Genomic DNA, 18,566 nt, shown 5'->3' with positions numbered 1-18,566 from the left:
AAGGCCCCTTAAAAAGTTGGTTTCTTCAAAAAAGACCTTGTTGTCGGAGGTCATTCTGCTAGATCTAACCAATTGGCCCTTCACTACCCCTTTCTTCTGATGGGGGGGGTGGCAACTGGTGTAATGCAGATAAGAATTGGAGAAGGTTTCTTTTCTAAAAATTCTTGATGTAAATTTCCCTTCTTTTTTGTTTATAAGCTGCAAAGCATAGAATGATTTCCTCACTACCATAGAAACATGACTCTCTCTCTCTCTCTTTTTACCCCCATAGAGTCTGGCAGCATCTACAGTGCATATGACCTTAGTCTGTAAGGGCTATGTACCCTGTTATTTAGTATGCTGGTATCCTCCTCTTTTGGATTCGTTTCCAGTTAGGTTTGCCATCTACTCACTTTTTTAGACAGTCCAAAAAGTTTGTAAAATTACTGCCTCCAAATAGCAGTTTTCATACAAGCATCACTTCAGTGTGACCTTAAAAAACAGAAAGAAAAAGAAAACATTCAGGCAGGGCAGCCACACTGTGGAGTACAGGGATAAAGCCTTGACCATGTTGCAGGTGACTCGAGTTACAATAGTGACTTGGGTACATGTAGGAGCAGACAGGGGAGGTTGACAGTACCTAATCACCATCCTGGTGGGAGGGAAGAGGTTCTGACTTGCTACACGGATGACATCTTGCAGTGACACTACTGTATGTGTCTACCCTATAGAACCTGGGTCTACCACACCCTCACTGCCATATATAAGTGCATCGTGAAATGATGGGAGCCCTCAGAAGGTGACTGTAATGGAGCTCAGAAGAACCAGGACAGAAGAGGGGGTATGCTCCACTGAGAAGAGAGTGTAGACCAGCCTGCAGGGCTAGCAAGGCTGGCCCTCTCTCTACTGCCCAGCTCTTGCCATTATGTGGCTGGGCTCATGGGGGATTCCTGGGCAGGAATTAATGGGCCATAAGGCTGTCACCTACCTGGGAATGTCCAGCTCCTGTGACCTTGGAATGAATGGGTAGATTGGTTGTGGGTACAGAAGCCATCATGCTTTGTCCTGAGAGGGTGTAAAAGAGTAAAAAAAAAAAAGGGTAAGAACATATTCAGAGAAAATGAAGAGCCCATTAATGTATGAAAATGGGTGGGGGAGGGATAGCTGAAGTGGGGCAAGGCAGAACTGTAGCAATGGGGTGACTGCCCTTGGGACAAGCTGTTAGGGAGATGTTTGGAACTGCTACAGTTGTGATCATGGCTGTTCTTCTCTTGAAACTCTGCAAGCAGTATTTCAATTCTGCTTTCAGACTTGCTTATGAAGGACCACTTTGCAACTCTTACACAGTGCCTGTCACACTTAGTGTGTGTGTGTGTGTGTGTGTGTGTGTGTGTGTGTGTGTGTGTGTGTGTGTGTGTGTGTGTGTGTGTGTGTGTGTGTGTGTGTGTGTGTGTGTGCGAGTGTGTGTGTGTGTGTGTGCGTGTCTGCCTGTGTGTTTGTGCTTTTGATGTTGCAGAGAACTGTTGTGTACATTTTTGGTCCTTGAGTCTGGAAGACTTGTTTTTGTTTTGGTCAAGGAGGGATGTGCCAGACGGGGGCTTTGCCAAGGCTTCAGATGACCTATCATTTTTGTGATAACCTACTACTTTCAGACCAGGCCTACTTCACTTGTCCTACCTGTAGCAATGGGACAAGGGGTAGAGCAAAGAAGGGAAAGGGGAGGAGTACAGCAAGACGAGATATGCAAACACATTTCACCCCACAGTGCTGTATAACCAGGTCGCAAAACGTCAACAAAAAATAAAAACAATTAAAAGTTTAAGCGCATTCGTTCATCACAGTGTGAACATCTCATTGCTGTCAAGAGGGTATCTCACAGCTTCAAGTTAAGAGTACCAAACTGAAAAGGAGAATATGATTCCGGTACCAGTACCTCATCATCCTTACTTGGCATCCACAGGTCATATCCAGTACAAAAAGTCCTAATCCTTCCAGTACCTGAAGCTGTTCTCAAAGACAGGTCTGTACCATAGTATGAACATGGCATCTCTGCACCTCTGCCAGTTTTATTAGGTGTTCCATACCACACTGTTCCTGCACCCCACCCCACCCACCCCCAATTTTAAATTTTTGTGATACACACAGCCTCTCTTCAAGCACATTTCTGTACACTTTTATCTTTTAAATCTAAAAGTCCGGCTCAGTACAGTCACATTCATACCTGAATCCCCAAAACAAGTAGAGTTTGTACTCAAATCAGAACCAACAGCCTCATGTTAAACTCTATCCTTGCATAGCGTATCCTGGAATGGTTTGCTAATAAGTGTGTCACTTTTCTGACACTTATCATTGGTAAGGCAGCCACTTTTAAAACTAACCATAAACTAGGCAGGCTGTATTGTGCTTAACTCTTCATGAGAAATATACCAAAGTAGAAATGGCATGTGTATTCATATTCCCTTTCATCTTGTTTACCTCCATATCTTCACAGATCTGTAGTCTGCTACCTCCCTGGCAGGCTGTTAATCAACAGCGTTTGTGAAGCTTATGGTTCTGTGCAATCAACTGGCTTGAATTTTAGTCCACCTTAAATAGGCACATAAAGTGTTCATTCTCATTCATTCACCCATTCATTCATTCATTCACCCATTCATTCATTCATTCATTCATTCATTCATTCATTCATTCATTTATTCATTCATTCACCCTTTCATTCAAGAATACCTGCTTTATCATCTTCAGGGCTGCAAGGAGCCAGAGCCTTATCCCAGCAAGCATGGGGTAAGGTAGGCAGCTAATCCTGGATGGGATATTTGCATATTGCAGGATGTGCATTGTTTTTGTACCTTATGTTTGTTCGGCCCTCTGCTGAAAATGGGCATGCCAGTTGGACTTTCCCAGTAAATAAAAGCAAATAAAATAAAATAAAAAATAAAATAAAATATAATATAATGAAACACTACCCTCACATCTGCTTCCAGTTCAGAGAATCACCAGTTTACCTAATAGGTTCATAGGTAAGTACTAGGCTAGCTGGCCTTGCAGGCCGATTTCCTTTTTTGTGCTCAAAGTAACCCATTTGATTATGCTTGAAAATGGGCAGGCTTGACATGTGTTTAATGTGAAGAGGGTGTCTGTTCCACAGTAATGATATTCTCTGCAAAATATACCTGTCCCTCCAAACCATTCTGTTGATATTGTAGAAGAGGTTTCTTTTTTTTTTAGACACCTTTACTGAATTATCACTTCTGACACAGGCAAATTTACATTTATATAAAAGTAACCAAACTGTATTAACAAGTTCACATTTACAAACATTATACTTCACATATATTGCCACCTTTTAAACCTCATTCCTCTCCTGTATGTATTGTTCCCACAATTCCCATTTTTCCTATGTAGTTTGCTCCTACCCTTTTATAAAGATCTCAATTCTGTTACTATATTCATTACTTCTAGTATAGTTGGTTTAGATTCTGATTTCCATTTTCTAGTAACTGAGTTTTTGGCAGCCACCATAACTGGACACAGCAAGGCCTTACAATGTCTAGGCAGCTCCAGTTCTGTATCATAGCTAAGAAAAATCATCTCCCTCATCACAACAATCTGCTTATCCAGCATTGCAAACAGTGCATCCCACAGGGAGTCATTAAAGTCTGCAAACTCACTGTACTCCCAGAAAATATGTTCCCAGTTACCTCTTTCTTCCCCATCACACCTCCAGCATTTTGTGTCTACCTGAGGAAAAATTCTGTGGAGTCTGCTTGGGGTATAAAAATATCTATGTAAACATTTCCAAGCAAAAGTCCTAAATCTTTTAAATTTTGTTGCATATTTGGGAGTCATACATATATCCTCCCATTGTTTCTTTGCGTATTGCCTATCCAATCTCTCTTCCCAATCCTTTCTGACCTCCTTCATAGGTTCATAGGTATTTACAAGGCTAACGATCACAAGGGCCTTTTTAGGCCCAGCCATGCATACCAAATCTCTGACAAGTTCTGATACCCTTGATAAGTGTAGGCATGGGCCTGGAAGATGAGCCATTTACAGGTTACCTATTTGCATCAGGGACATAGGTCCCAAACCTGGGATGAATTTCCGGTTTCCAATCCAATTGTACAAGTTGCACTTGAATCAGACTAGGGAAGAACTCTGCTTAACATGGATGGGGAGCCTTTTCCATAGATTGGGTAGTCTCTGGGATACATACCTTTCTCTCCAGCAGATCATATTTATATCACAGGCAAGGTCTTAGTCTTTAGAATGGGTAATTCTGGTACTGTTTGTTTTGTAGATATGCAGGAGGTCCATCAGAGTGCATAGATCTCACCTCCTCTGATTGCTTCTTATACTTATCATGTAATATTTTATATGCTCTACTAATTATTCCTTTTTTAATGGCAGCTTCTTTTCCAGATTTTACTAAAAACTGTACCCATTGCTGGTCTTTCATTTAGGACTCCCCTATTTCTTTTTCTTTGTCTATACTCTGATATCAGTCCTTGACAGGGAATGTAGTCTCTAACCTGCAGTCCAAATAAATGTCTTCCCATTCTGTCATATTTTCCTCTCTAATTATTTGCTCTCGATACCATGGTTCCTGTGCCAGTTTTCTCCAATAAATTCCAGCCCCCTCTTGCCTATTGTCTGTATCTCTAATTGCAGTCATCCATACTGGCAGAATCTCCGTTCTCCTTTCCCTTGCTGGCTTAGTTCTTAGGATACCTCCTGCTACTTTATGGCTATAGTATTCTGTATGCTTGTTTTTATTTTTCTTAAATGCTTGCATCCCAAATCCCAGTCTCTCCTTGTTTCTTGAGCTTCCCGCCATTTCATCACCATCTGTTTCCACTTTGAATTATAGTTTTTCTGCTTCTGCTATATATAGGAGCCTTAACTGTGCAGCTCTGAAATATCCCTTCAGTTCGGGTAATCCCAGTCCGCCCTTTTCTACTGGAAGAATCAGCTTATCCCACTCAACTCTTGCCATCTTCACCTCCCAGATAAAATCCTTCAGCTCTTTATTAATTGCTATCAACAACTTCCCTCTGATTGATAAAAATATGCCTGACCTGTATGAGACTAAAGGGATTAAAAACATTTAACTGTTTGTATCTTACTATCCCTATCCATAAAACAAAGCTTCGATTTTTCTCAGGTTTGTATTATCTTTTGTTTATTCTCTTCCCACATATATTTAGCTGCCACAACAGGAACATTTTTAATCCATACTCCTAAATACCTCATTTTATCATGTCTCCATAAAAATGGATATCACTGAACCAATTCATGTGTGGGTACATAATTTCTCACTATTGCCTTTGTTTTAGTTTCATTAATTTTGTATCACAAAAAGAGCTGAAGTTGTCTCAAAATGTTCCACAACACTGAAGTGTCTCTTTCTGGTTTTGTCATGTATAAGATAATATCATCTGCAAGCAGAGCCAGCTTTTCTTGACTACCACACCAATTATATCCTTGAATTTCTGAGTCCCTTATTTTCTTTGCCAGTGGTTCTAAATATAATGCAAATAACAAAGGGGAAAGAGGACATCCCTGCCTGGTTCCCCTGCTAAAGTGGAATTTATCAGAGATGAACCCACCCACTTTAATTTTCATCTCTGATCCCTCTTATATCCTCCTAATCAACCTTATGATTTTTTTTCAGGAAATGCACTTCCACTGCCCTGCTCATAAACTCCCAGCTTACTCTGTCAAATGCTTTCTCTGCATCAAGATCCACCATCAACAGTGGTATTTTCTTATATTCTGCTTCCCTCTGGATCATCAATGCTCTGTTAATGTTCTCAAATGTTTGCCTCCCTTTCACAAAATCATATTGATCCATGTCTATCAATTTCTTTTCACCATTATAGACAAGAACACTTTATAATCATGGTTTAGTTTTGAAATTAGCCAGTATGAAGCTGGATCTGCTGGATCTGCTGGATCTTTACTCTCTTTAGGTATTACAGCTACCACTGCTTTCTTCCAGGATGCTGGTACTTCTCCTCCTCTTAAAATGCTGTTAAACAAAACCTTCCAGATCTTTATTGTTTCTTTCCCTCTTACCTTCGAAACGTACACAGGCATACCATCAATTCATGTGGACTTTCCTGTAGATTGGTTATATATCACAATTTCTATGTCATCTCTCTCTATCCTAACCATTTGAAATTGAGCTTCATCTACCTCTAATTTTGTTATATTTAATTCTTCCATAAACATTTTCAGTTGTATTTTTTCTTGATTTCCATATTTCTCTGCTTTATACAGACTTTCATAGAATTTCTGAAATATTTCTAATACCTCTACAGGATCTGTTATTACCTTCCTTCTTATAGCCTCCCTAGGCTTGGCAACTGCCTTTTCCTGAGTCATTGTGTTAAAAGTCTTTGTGCTCTAGTGTTATTATCAAAAAACAGTTGCTTAACAGCAATCCTTCTAAACTGTGCATATTATTGATGCAATCCCTTATTTACGTCAGAGGACAGCTACTGTCATCCCTTTACACAAAGGTGGAGCATCCACCGATCCAGGAAATTATAGACCAATCAGCCTAACTAGCCTGATCTGCAAGGCCATGGAACGTATTATCATAGACCTCATTAACAGGGACACTGGCAATCTCCAAACACTTGACCCCACACAATTTGGCTTTGTCAAGGGGAGGTTGTGTCTGTTAAATCTGGTTGACTTCTTTGAGACAGTCACCAAAGCCACTGATGAGGGGAAGAAGGTGCACACTGCCTACCTTGACCTGGCCAAAACCTTTGACACTGTTCCCCATTTGGGCATAGTAGATAAACTCTCCCAGCTAGGCATCAATACATATGTTACCAGATGGATAGCAAACTGGCTCACTGATAGAACCCATCTAATCAAAATAGGAGAAGCCACCTCAAGCAGTAGACCTGTAACGAACTGCGTACCCCAGGCATCTGTCTTGGGGCTTCTGTTATTTGGGATATACTTCTCTGAGGTGCAGGCCAAAACCAGTGGGCTATGGCTGACCAGGTTTGCAGATGCCTGCAAGCTAGGTGCAGTCGTCAATTCCCCAAGTGATGTGGACATCTCACCCAAACAAATGACTGGTGCCAGAAACATGGCCTCAAGCTGAATGCCAAAAAATGCATCATCATCCCCTTTGGGGACGGTGACGTCCCCACATATTATCACATTAATAACAACATCCTAAGTACACAATCAGTAGTGAGGGATTTGGGCACCTATGTTGATAGCAACCTGACTTTTGACCACCATGTTGCTTCCGTTGTACGAAAAGCTTTCTACATGGCCCACATCATAAGTAAGGGTATCTCATCCAGGGACAAAAAGGTCATAAAATTCCTGTATTCTTCCCTTATAAGGCCAATTATTGAGTACAATGCCCCCTCATAAAGCACATGCAGCAGCTGGAGAGACCACAGAGGTTCCTCACCAGGAGAATCCAGGGCCTCAAACATCTACCCTACACAAATAGGCTAAAAGCCATGTGCCTCTACTCAGTTTCATACATACTCCACAGAGGTGACCTCTGTCTGGTATATAAATCAATCTCAGACCTCGCCTTGATGGACTGATGCATATCCACAAGTCAAGCTCCTCTAGAGCAACCAGTACACGTGACCTCAACCTGGTCTGTGATATCAATAGGACTTGTTGGCGGGACATATTTGTGTCCCAGAGACTACCCCATCTGTGGAATAGACTTGCTCTCCACGTCAAGCAGAGTACCTCATTATCCCTTTGAAAATGCAACCTGGATAACTAGAATGGAAACAGAAAATGCACTCCTGGGATTCCACCTCTGTCCCTTCTGGACAGGGGCTCTGGGTGCTGACTTGTCTAAACATGGGCTAAACTCTTGACTGGGCTTATAAGGGCCTCAGGGCCAATAGCCTAGTAACCTCCTATGATCCTATGATCCTGTGATCCTATTTTCTGCTTAGCATTCTGTAGTTGATCCTCTTTTTTTCTGTCAGATTCCCCCCATTCTGCAATTCTTTAACATTTGCCAGTCCCTCTAAATAATTCTCATTACTTCTTAACCATAGCTCCCTTTCTTTTATTTCCACCCTATTTTTAAACTCCATTTTAATTTTATCCCATACCCTAGATATATTTTCAGAAGAAATGCATATCCTTTGGAATAGCTCCTGAGTAATCTCCACTACCCATTCCTGAAATTCCTCTCTTTTCAACAGTAGGTGGAAAAGCATCAGTGTCTCATTTTAATTTCATTACCTTGTGTTTTTATTTAAGTTATTATTGGCACATGATCTGAAATAGTTATTGGGTGTATATCAAGACCATCAATTAAATGCACTAGTTCCAGTGAAATGTAAATTCTGTCTAGCCTAGCCCAGTTTTTATATCTTTGGGAATAATATGTGAATTCACCCCAACCTCCTATTACTGAATTCACATTTTCCATACCAAATATTTTCATAAATTTCTTCAAAAATCTACCATCCTTTGTTATACTTTCCCTTCTGGACCCACCAGACACATCACTGCTGCAAATCTAATTCCAGTCCTGACCTATAAGTAATATTCCTTGATAAAAACTGATTATTTCTCCTAGAATTATTTTAAGCTCCATTAGACCAGTTTTAAGTGGGATATAAATACACACCAGTGTAATCCTCCTGCCAGAAGCCATTTAACACACATCTGCCATTATTATCTTTTTTTATTCTCTTCTATCACTATTGGAGCTCCTCTTGCAATTAATATAAGTACTCCTCTTTTCCTTTTTCCCAGGTATTCTGCTGAATAACCATCCTGAAACCTTTCTTTATCAAATTCACATTTTCAATTCTTTTCAAATGTGTCTCCTGTAACATAGCTATTTGCACATTTTTACATAGTTCACTACTCCTTCCTTTTTTGTATTTATCTGTGATTCCATTGACATTTAAAAACATTACAGAAAGCGTCATTGCATTAAAAGTTATTGTTCTCATCTTTTATGTATAATGCTCTTTTTGTTAAATGTCTAGTTCCAGCTTTTGTGTTACATGCATGTAATGTTTGACAGGTTGAACTTTTATACAGTTCTTTTTTGTCATATCCGTTTGAGCCTGGGGTGGGAGGTTGGCATAATGGTTAAGGTGTTTACCTTACAGACATAAGGTACAGGGTTTGATTCTCACATGGAGTAACTGGCTAGGCTGAAAATGGCCCACAAGGGCAGTTAGCCTAGTATTAATCTATGAATCTATGAACCTAAGTCAGTCACATCTTCTAAAACTTGTTGTCTTATTGCAAGCCCTCAAACAAACAAAAACAAAATACCCCCTAAACCCTATTAACTTAATACTAACACACAAAACTACGCACATCTCTCAATACTGAAATGTTACCCTCCTAATAGGAACAATTGCCCCAAACTGACAGCCATACGTACAAACATGAGTTAACCTAAAATAAAGGTTATCCATACTAAAACACATGGTGCAGCCTGTGCTTCTACTAAGTGCTAACTGGTTTTGTCTTATCTTTATAGCTCTTCCAGCTTGGAAAACCCCTGCATGCTTTCAGAGAACATTATCTCCTAGCCAGTTTCTCTTTTTTTTTTCCCCCAGCCAATCACTCTCCACCAGACTGTAACCAATTTCTCATTATCAGATTGTCCCCTTGGAGACATGAGAACTAAGTAGTCATTTCTCTTTATCAGAATGTTCCTATGGAGACACGAGGACCAGATGCAAAATTGCTACTAAGCATACATTCATTTGCTAGAAAAAAGCCTCATAATATTCAATATTATTTTTCATTTGCTTGCTTTCTCTTAAAAATTTTTATTAAATCAATCTAAGGTCCTCAATCCAGTCATTTCCCCATGCAAGAACTAGAAAAAGCACATTCATTTTTATTTTGTCATGCTCTTTTAGCCAAGCATTTTTTTTACATTGCACTGCCTATATTTCTTAAAACTGAACAAGAAGAAAGAGAAGGGAGAAAAGATAAAGAAGAACAGAAGCACTTGTTTACATTCCCAATTACACTTAAAAATAACTGTGAAAAGTTTACTGTATAGCATACAAAGAAAGCCATACACCACAAAAATAGTACTATTAAGAAAAAATATATTTACTAACAGTTAACTTTCTCTCCTCTCTTCCCCTCCCCAAAGCATTTTTCCAAACATTAATGACATGATATAGGGGATATGCTTTAGAGTCCTCACAAGTCAACCAGATTCTGAAAAAGTCAAATATTTCCATATTTTCTTGTTCTGTCATATTTCACAAATGTAATTATTGCATTGTAATACCACATTAATTTTATTAATCTGTTTATTAACCAGTTTTATTGCTGTTCATCTCCATCTCCCAAATCCTGTCTGTTTCATTACCAATTTACTCTCAATTCTTCTAGTCAACTCTTGTGCCCCCTTCTTTCTCTCCAACATTTTCCTTTGAAACATTTGAAAAGGTTTCACTGGCACAGTCTCTCTGTGGGATTTATTACCAGAAGAACAAGAGGCAGTATCTCCTTCTGTTTCACAGCTCACTTCTTGTTGGACAAACTTTTATATTTCCTATTTAGCATGTACTTCATCAAAGCCTCTTCTGCCTGAGTAATCATTCTCCACAAACACTCTGCTGTCTCCCACTTTCAGTACTTCATCCTTCTGCCACAGTTTTGTCAGAATCAGTTCCTTCTACTGGTAGGATTGTATTCTTACTATTAAATGTGTACCCAGATTTGGAGCATACACACACAATGTGCCCTTTCAACTAACAACGCCTACTGTGGAATTCCAGTCCAGTTGCTTATTTGTGCTTTTATAAAATTAATGCAGTCTGTTCCTTCCAGCTTCTCTTTTATATATGAAAATCTTAGGTTTTCCCTATGTGCTCTAGCCTCTAATTCTATTTTTTTAAACACCTGAGCAGTTTTGTATTCAGGTAGCTAAAAGGCAGCTTTATCACCTCATCTTAATATCTGTTTAAAGCTTCTTACATTTTTCCCAGATTTTTGTTGTTTGTGTTGATATACTCCATCAGTGTTTTATTTATTTCATCCAGGTCTGTGTGCAGTTGTCTTACATCTTCCTGTAGGTTACTGGAAGTCATGTCTGGAGGTTGCATTTCTTGTTGTTAAACAGCTGCAGAACTTTCCCCAGTCAGTGTTTCTTCCTCACTTTTTGTAGCTGTTTTTTTCAGTTTCTCTGTATTTCTTTTTCCTGGTATCTAGGCAGTACACTTACTAGCCAGTTACTGAAATTTATCCATAAACACAAAAGTCTACTATCTGTCTCTACTGTGTTTCTGTTTTCAGACTGGGAGAGCTAGAATTAAACTGTTACTCAATGTGTAGCCATCTTGGAAGTCCCTTGTAGAAGAGATTTAGATTCCTAGATTGAGTATTTCTGATGCAGTTTCACTTGCTGATGTGCATAAATCCATCAGTAATGAGTCAGAGGATGCCTTGTATGTGAGACACAGGTCACTTCTTAGCAGTCTGTAAGATACTAAGTATAGTGACAGGGCTTTGAGTTGGTCTGTGTAGCACATGTTGTTTAGGCCTTGTATGCTTTTTGTAAGGTATCTCTCTGGGTATACCAGTTGTTGCATACATATGAATAGATACATGCCAAAGTAGGCATTATATTCAGTGGTATAATGGCATGTCTTTGGGCTGTGGAAGAAAACAAGATCACCTGTACATTCCCATCCAGAGGCAATGCTACAATAACACCTTCATGATACGAGTGAAATCCTCCACAAATAACTATGGTAATTCTTCATTTGTTGCGCATGTTGTTGACTTATTAAGTAGCATCCTTCATTAAAAATGCAATGTCAACAAGTCCTTCCCTGTACAGGCAATTAAGATGCATCTTTTCTGGAAATCAGCTTTGTAACTGTGGTTTCATATGATCCAAGTACCCATCCTCTTCTCTCATACGCTCTGTGTAATTGTGCTGTCACATGATGTGAGTACCCATCCTCTTCTCTCACAGGCTGCCACCCATAAACAACCAGAAAGCAGGAAAATAGATCCATCCTCTTCTGTCATAGGCTGGCAGCCATAAACAACCAGAAAGCTGTAAAACAGTTGAACATATGGATTAGTAGGAGATGGGGGTTAGTGCCATCAAGAATAGAAAGAAAAAACATAGCACCTTGCATAGCTAATACCTCTCTAATATCAAGAAACAGTCTGACATCATAATCATGCACTTTGCAGTTAACATATTTTTTTATGCAGTTGGCTAAGAGCCCCCAGAAAACGAGTGCCGACCACCATGACTGCTCATCATGCTTTGCTGTACTAGCATTATTATGTCTGGTTCTATGACAAACGCAATACTCTCTGCCAACCACGCCCATATAAATGAAAGTATACATGCACATGTACATGCACACAGGAGCATACTTATATACGCACACACACATACACTGCACACATGCACACTCACTGTAGACACACATGCACACAAACATACATATACACACAATTGCAGACATACAAGCAAGTATACACACATGATATATATATATATATATATATATATATATATATATATATATATATATATATATATATATGGGTTCCCTTCAGAATATCGAAATCCTGAAACCTCAAACTTCATATGGTCGAGACTATATGACCAAAGTTTCAGAATTTAGAAATTCTGAATGCAGATCTACATACAGAGCAGAATGGAAGATTTCCCTTTTCCTCGCTGTAGTATGATCACAGAGTTGGTATATTTAGGTAGGGCGGGGTGTGGGGGGTGCAGGGGGGCTTGCAACGTTTCAGTTGTGTTTTTTTTTTGTTTTTTTTTTGATTTGTTAAAGAATTTTGATATTTCGAAACATCAAATCATATGGTCTAGATCATATGACATATGACATTCGATGGTTCGGAATTTTGAGATTCTGAAGTGAATCCATATATATGTGTGTGTATATATATATATATATATATATATATATATATATATATATATATGGTTTCCCATCACATCGTCAAAGTTGCAGACCAGACATACACTCTCACAAATAACACACACACACACACACACAGACACACACACACACACACACACACACACACACACACACACACATACACACACACACACACACACACACACACATATACACACTATAGCAACTTTAATCATTTTTATACAAAACACAAAAATCACTTTTTCCTGATTTTGTGAAATACTTAGTAAGCCTCACTGGTAAATATACAATAATTATATTTTACTTTAGTTTTTCAGTAGTAGTTATGTTTTTACCTTAGTAATTCAGTAGTAATTATGCTCTACTTTAGGAGCAGTAGGGCATCATGTGTTGTACCTCCTAGCCATCATGATGATCACAAACAAAATTCCCATTTCTGACTCCAATGATCTGATTTGGCTAGCATACCTGTTAAATGGAGCAGGGAAGATTTGAACAGCCAATGGCCGGCTACACTCTTTTACAGACAGATTTGTGATTTTACATCATCTGCAACCCCTCTCTACCCACAAAGGCTTAGAAGAGAAGCAGCTGAGTAAACAGACATCAGCATGGGGATTGGATGCAGAGAAGGAAGAGTACCATTCCTGTGTTTAAGATCTGTAAGCGCTGCATGATGATTTTAAAAGCCCTAGCTGTTCCACTTAGAGAGGGTCTTCAGAAATCAGAGTTCAGCTAGTATCTTGGGTATCACAGGGGCAGCAGTGGTAGGGATGGATGTGGAAGCTTTTCCTGCTTAACTCTCCTAGAGGGAGTGAGAGAGTAAAGATTCCTAGAAACATTTCAAATCCCAGCAGAGACTGAGGACACCATAATAGCACTGAATGTCCACAGTGGAGGGCAGTGCTCATATTGGGCTGCTGGACTAGTATGGGTGAGTGCTGTCTCTATGCAGGACTCACCATATGCTAAATCCTACGGCTGCTTGTTAGGATAAAAAGGCATGGGATTTCTTAAATAAAGCACAAATGTACTAGATGTGGTCTAAACTCCATGAGATCTATACTGCAAAACTGAACAACTTATGAACACCAAATGACATGCTAATCAAAGTAGCTACTTCATTAGCATTTAAAGAATATATATATCCCCTTATCTAACAGGGTTATATTATGCACCCAAATCTAAAAACTGACATGAATTGCAGACTAATAAAAATCATGATGTCCTTCATAATGGAAAAGAGGCAGAATGGAGCATTCAATAGTAGGTATGAGGAAAACTATAAACTATAATAAACTGAGAAAAAAGTTGTATTAGACGTGCATCAAAAATGTCTGAATAATAATGTAAGGAAGACAATGTGTAAAATGGTGTGTAATTGCATCTACTACTTAAAATGTATTACAGTTTAAAAGTGATACTAAACTCTGTTCCACAAGTATGAGTACAGTTAATACTAACAGATAATACTGTTTGGAAATGTTGCATTCATGATGCTGCCTTGTTGGGACAATATTTATGCTTGATAACCAGGTGGGTGGGCTGGTTCTTGGATCCTTTTCAGACATGACCCAGGTGCAGTTTCACATGAATTTGCAGTAATACAAGTAATAGTCTTAATAATATCACAGAATTTGCAGCAGTGTAGCCAGTTTGTAAAATAATGCAATACAGAGTATTTTGCATACTAAAATACATGCAGAATGTTAGTGAGAACAGCCAGTATTCCAAAGAAAACTTGTCCAACAGTTTTATTAAGTTTGGAGAAGAGTTGTCCAGCAAATGTACAGAATTTAGAGTATAATTTGTATGTAAAAAGTGTTTATCTTGTTCAAGTAAATGTTATTGTTTATCTTTGAGTGTTTGTGGATAATTGTTAATATTTGTTAGGTTAAGGGGTTATGCATTTAACAAGTGTACCTTTAACTGTTTAGTGTCTATGCACTGAATGATGACTTCTCATAAATAACTGCTACCATTTACATATTTAAAGATAAAAGCTAAGATATGCTTTTTGTTACATGTTGACTAATTGGTGACAGCATGACATAAGATTGGAAAGGGGTAGTACTGGTGCAGGATAGCTGTCATTACCCCTGATTCTTGAAAATACTATGTGAGTCCATGGACAAAATAGCTTTGGTCATGTTTTAAATACTGTTGGTCAGATTGCAGTCAAAGGACTAGGGTCAATCTGAAATGGATGAAATCAAAGGAAGTCATTAATCATAAATCTGAACGTAGCTGTACAGTATAAACCTCATTTGGGTATGGCAGGGATTTACTATTACCAAAAGATGATGAGGACACATTTTCCATTCATCCTTAAGAACAATAGCCCTGTATATATAACTAGTACCAATGCTGCGGTTCAAAATCCTAGTAGTGCAGTGTGGGAGTTAAAGCCCATAGCCTCTGTTCATCACATTGGGTACACAAATGTCCTGCCCCTGCAGTGTGATGGGCTTGAGAATGTCTGTTTCCCAGCCTTCAACCCTTGAAGGAGTAACTTTTGGTCAATGGGCAGAATTTGAGGCAAGCAAGAAAGATTGTTCTTCATCAAAGAAAGCTAGCTGGTTTTTTTTCACATAAAAGTAACAGATGGCTGTATACATATAACACATAATGTAGATCTTAATAAATGTTACACAATTAGTATGGAAGGACAGTTATTTGGTGTTGCTGTCTTAGTGGGTCCTTTATTTGCAGAAACGTTATGAGATAAAGGTCATTTGTTCAGCCAGTAAACTGAAGACCTAGATATTCACTTGAATGATACCCAAGTTTCAACCTCAGATGGGTGTTATGTTTTTTTTCTTTTGTAAGCCCTACCATATGGAACAAGTTACGGATTCTGAGGTATGAGCACTCTGAGACATACAACATATGATATCCAGGCAATGAAACTGATTATAATTCCTAATTCCTTTTTGGATCATGGGTATTTAAGTGAAATTTCTGCAAAATAACGTACAAACAAATCACACAGCTGAGAAAACAAAATGTGATTTACCAAATTTATGGGCTCATGGAGCTAAGTATTTTTTTAAAAATAGTTCATACTTCTGTTTTTCACGTCATTTCCTTTAGCCATGCAAAAAAGACCAGTTGTTACAGAAGTAAGGACTCCAACAGACACTTGGAGTGGCCTTGGATTTTCAAAGTCAATGCCTGCTAAAGCTGCAGAAGAAATTCGCAATGTGAATCGCAGAAACTACAAATCTTATTATGACAATAACACAGAGGTAATATGCTTTCAGATTAATATCTGTTATATTTTAAAAGCTGTTATTTTGAGAAAAATTGAAAAAGTAATGAGAAATGTTTAAAAATTAAGCCATTGTAGAAAATAAATCACCAACAAAATATGCAACACACATATATTAATATGCAGTTAAATTATTTATGCATTGTGGTTTACTAATTGTGTAGTTTAGGCAGACTATTTATTTTAGTTTAATTGTATCTGTTAAATGCATAAATATTATCACATTATAGGTTTCATAGTTTCACAAATGTATACTAGGATTATGACCGGTAGCGGCCATGGTGGTGCAGCAGTTAGCATTATTGTCTCACAGCAATAGGTTCTCCGGTTCAATCCTCAGCTGGGGTGCCTTCTGTGTGGAGTCTGTATGTCCTTCCTGTGGCCGCATGGGTTTCCTCCGGGTGCTTCGGTTTCCTCCGACATCCCAAAGACATGCTGTAGGTGGATTGGACACTCCAAATTGGCCCTAGGTGTGAGTGTGTGCGTGTGTGTGCCTTCCGTGGAAGGTTGGGTGCCAGGCTGGCAACTCAACACTGTTAAACTCCACTGTCAATCATGAGTGGACAGGTGATCCACTGTGGTGACCCCTAACCGGGAAAAAGCCAAAAGAAGAAGAAGAATATATTAGGATTATGACCACAAGGTCTTTTTAAGCCTATCTATGCATCCTAAATGTATCTGACAAATTTAGAGACCTTAAGATTATACTAGGGAGTATATGTAGGCTAGGGCTTGGATGATCAAGCATTTAAAGGCTGCCTCTATCCAGGAGGGACATAAATGCCAGACCAGGGTGAATTTCCTATTCTCCATCCACTGGTCCATAGTACACTTGAATTGGTTTAGGGAAGTACTCTTCTTCACATGGATGGGAAGCTTGTTCAAGAGAAGGGGTATTCTGTGAGACACATACCAATCCCTTCAACATGTCCTAGTTATGTCACAAGTAAGATTTAAGTTTTTCAATCGGGTATTTATGGCATTTTTTTTGTTTTCCAGAAATCGTAGGTGGTGCCTCAGAGCAGGATCCAAGGATGTCTTCTATGCCAGGTGTAGCTCACCCCTCAGCTGTCTATAGGAGATGAAGTACAGGAATAGGGCTTTGAGGAGATCAGTGTAGGATATGTTGTTTATACCGTATAGTGAGGAACCTCCATGGACACTCCAGTTGCTGTTTGTGGTCGGTCAGATACATTCCAATTGGGGTATTGTACTAAATGTTTGGTCTGATGAGGGCTAAATACAGTAGAGCACTGACATTCTTGGACCTAGATGCCATTCCCTTGATTATAATATAAGTTGCACAACACAGAATGATTTTCTTATGGTTTACTATTGAAACCTTGAAACTGCATAAGTCGACCTGTCACATAGTGGACCCAAAAACCTGAATCCGGAACAGCAAAATTGCGGCCAGGTCGAAACTGAATACATCAAAACCCATAGTTTGACGTATTCGACATAGCAGGAGGTTAAGTCAGCCACCCATGCTATGCATCTTAACATACCATGACATTCCATAGTCAATGGTACGTGTAGTTTACTATTTTGCAGGGGGGGATGCTCCCCCCACACCCCCTGCAAATTATATGTACCAACTCCAAGATTGCACTATAGTGAGAAAATGGGCTAATTCCCAGTTCCTCACTGAACCGGGATATTGGTGCACACTGCCGAACTCAGATACTTGAACTACACTACCCATTCACTGTAATGTAGTTGATGTATTTTGAGTCGGCATTCTGCCCATTGGAAAACTGCCTTTTGACCACATGCCAGTTGACAGCAGTGACTTTGGATGTTCAATAGTAAACCTTTCATTACTACCATAGGGAAATGATAGTTGACGGCCAGGTTACTGTCTACATATGTCCCTAAATCCCTGACCACTGAATCAACTTCTAGTGGTGTGTTGTTATTGAGGTAGTTTCTAGGAATGACTGACGTCCCAAAGGATACTGTTATAGATTTATAGAAATAGTAAAACATGATATAATGAACCAGAAAAAAAATGAAAATAAATTAATAAATGAAATGAAAATATACTTCTAATAGTTTTGTTTATACTGATTGTCATATTTCATTGTCATTTTTTTATTATTACATCACTGCTCTCTCTTCATGCATTATTGCATCATATGTATTCCACTGTCAATTTGTAAGTATATATGCTTTTTTATTTGATGTTATGTAAGTGTCTGGAACATTTCTCCCTGGGTGTCTGCTAAAAATGGGTATTTATTACCCAGTTGGACTTTCCCAGTATACAAATGTCAATAAAATAAAGTAATAAGTCAAACATGTTAAAATTAAATGACATACAAAGCTTGAAATATAACTAAAGAGGGCTGTTTCCTTGTACTGGAAGCTTAATTCCAAAA

General features: G+C 38.8%; 1 protein-coding gene across 2 annotated transcripts in view; it reads left to right on the top strand.

Moving 5' to 3' along the window:
* Nucleotides 1–18,566, top strand: part of LOC122799721 (protein bicaudal C homolog 1-like) — a 1,306,264-nt gene that overhangs the window by 1,007,394 nt on the left and 280,304 nt on the right. For both annotated transcript variants that reach the window (XM_044068975.1, XM_044068974.1), the window contains exon 16: nt 16,008–16,162. In XM_044068975.1, coding sequence (XP_043924910.1) covers nt 16,008–16,162 — 155 coding nt within the window. The remainder of the gene's footprint in view (nt 1–16,007; nt 16,163–18,566) is intronic.

Source organism: Protopterus annectens, chromosome 4.part0, assembly GCF_019279795.1.
Source record: "Protopterus annectens isolate FY-2018-M chromosome 4.part0, PAN1.0, whole genome shotgun sequence".
Taxonomy (NCBI): Eukaryota; Metazoa; Chordata; order Ceratodontiformes; family Protopteridae; genus Protopterus; species Protopterus annectens.
This window is presented reverse-complemented; position numbering and strand designations above follow the sequence as displayed.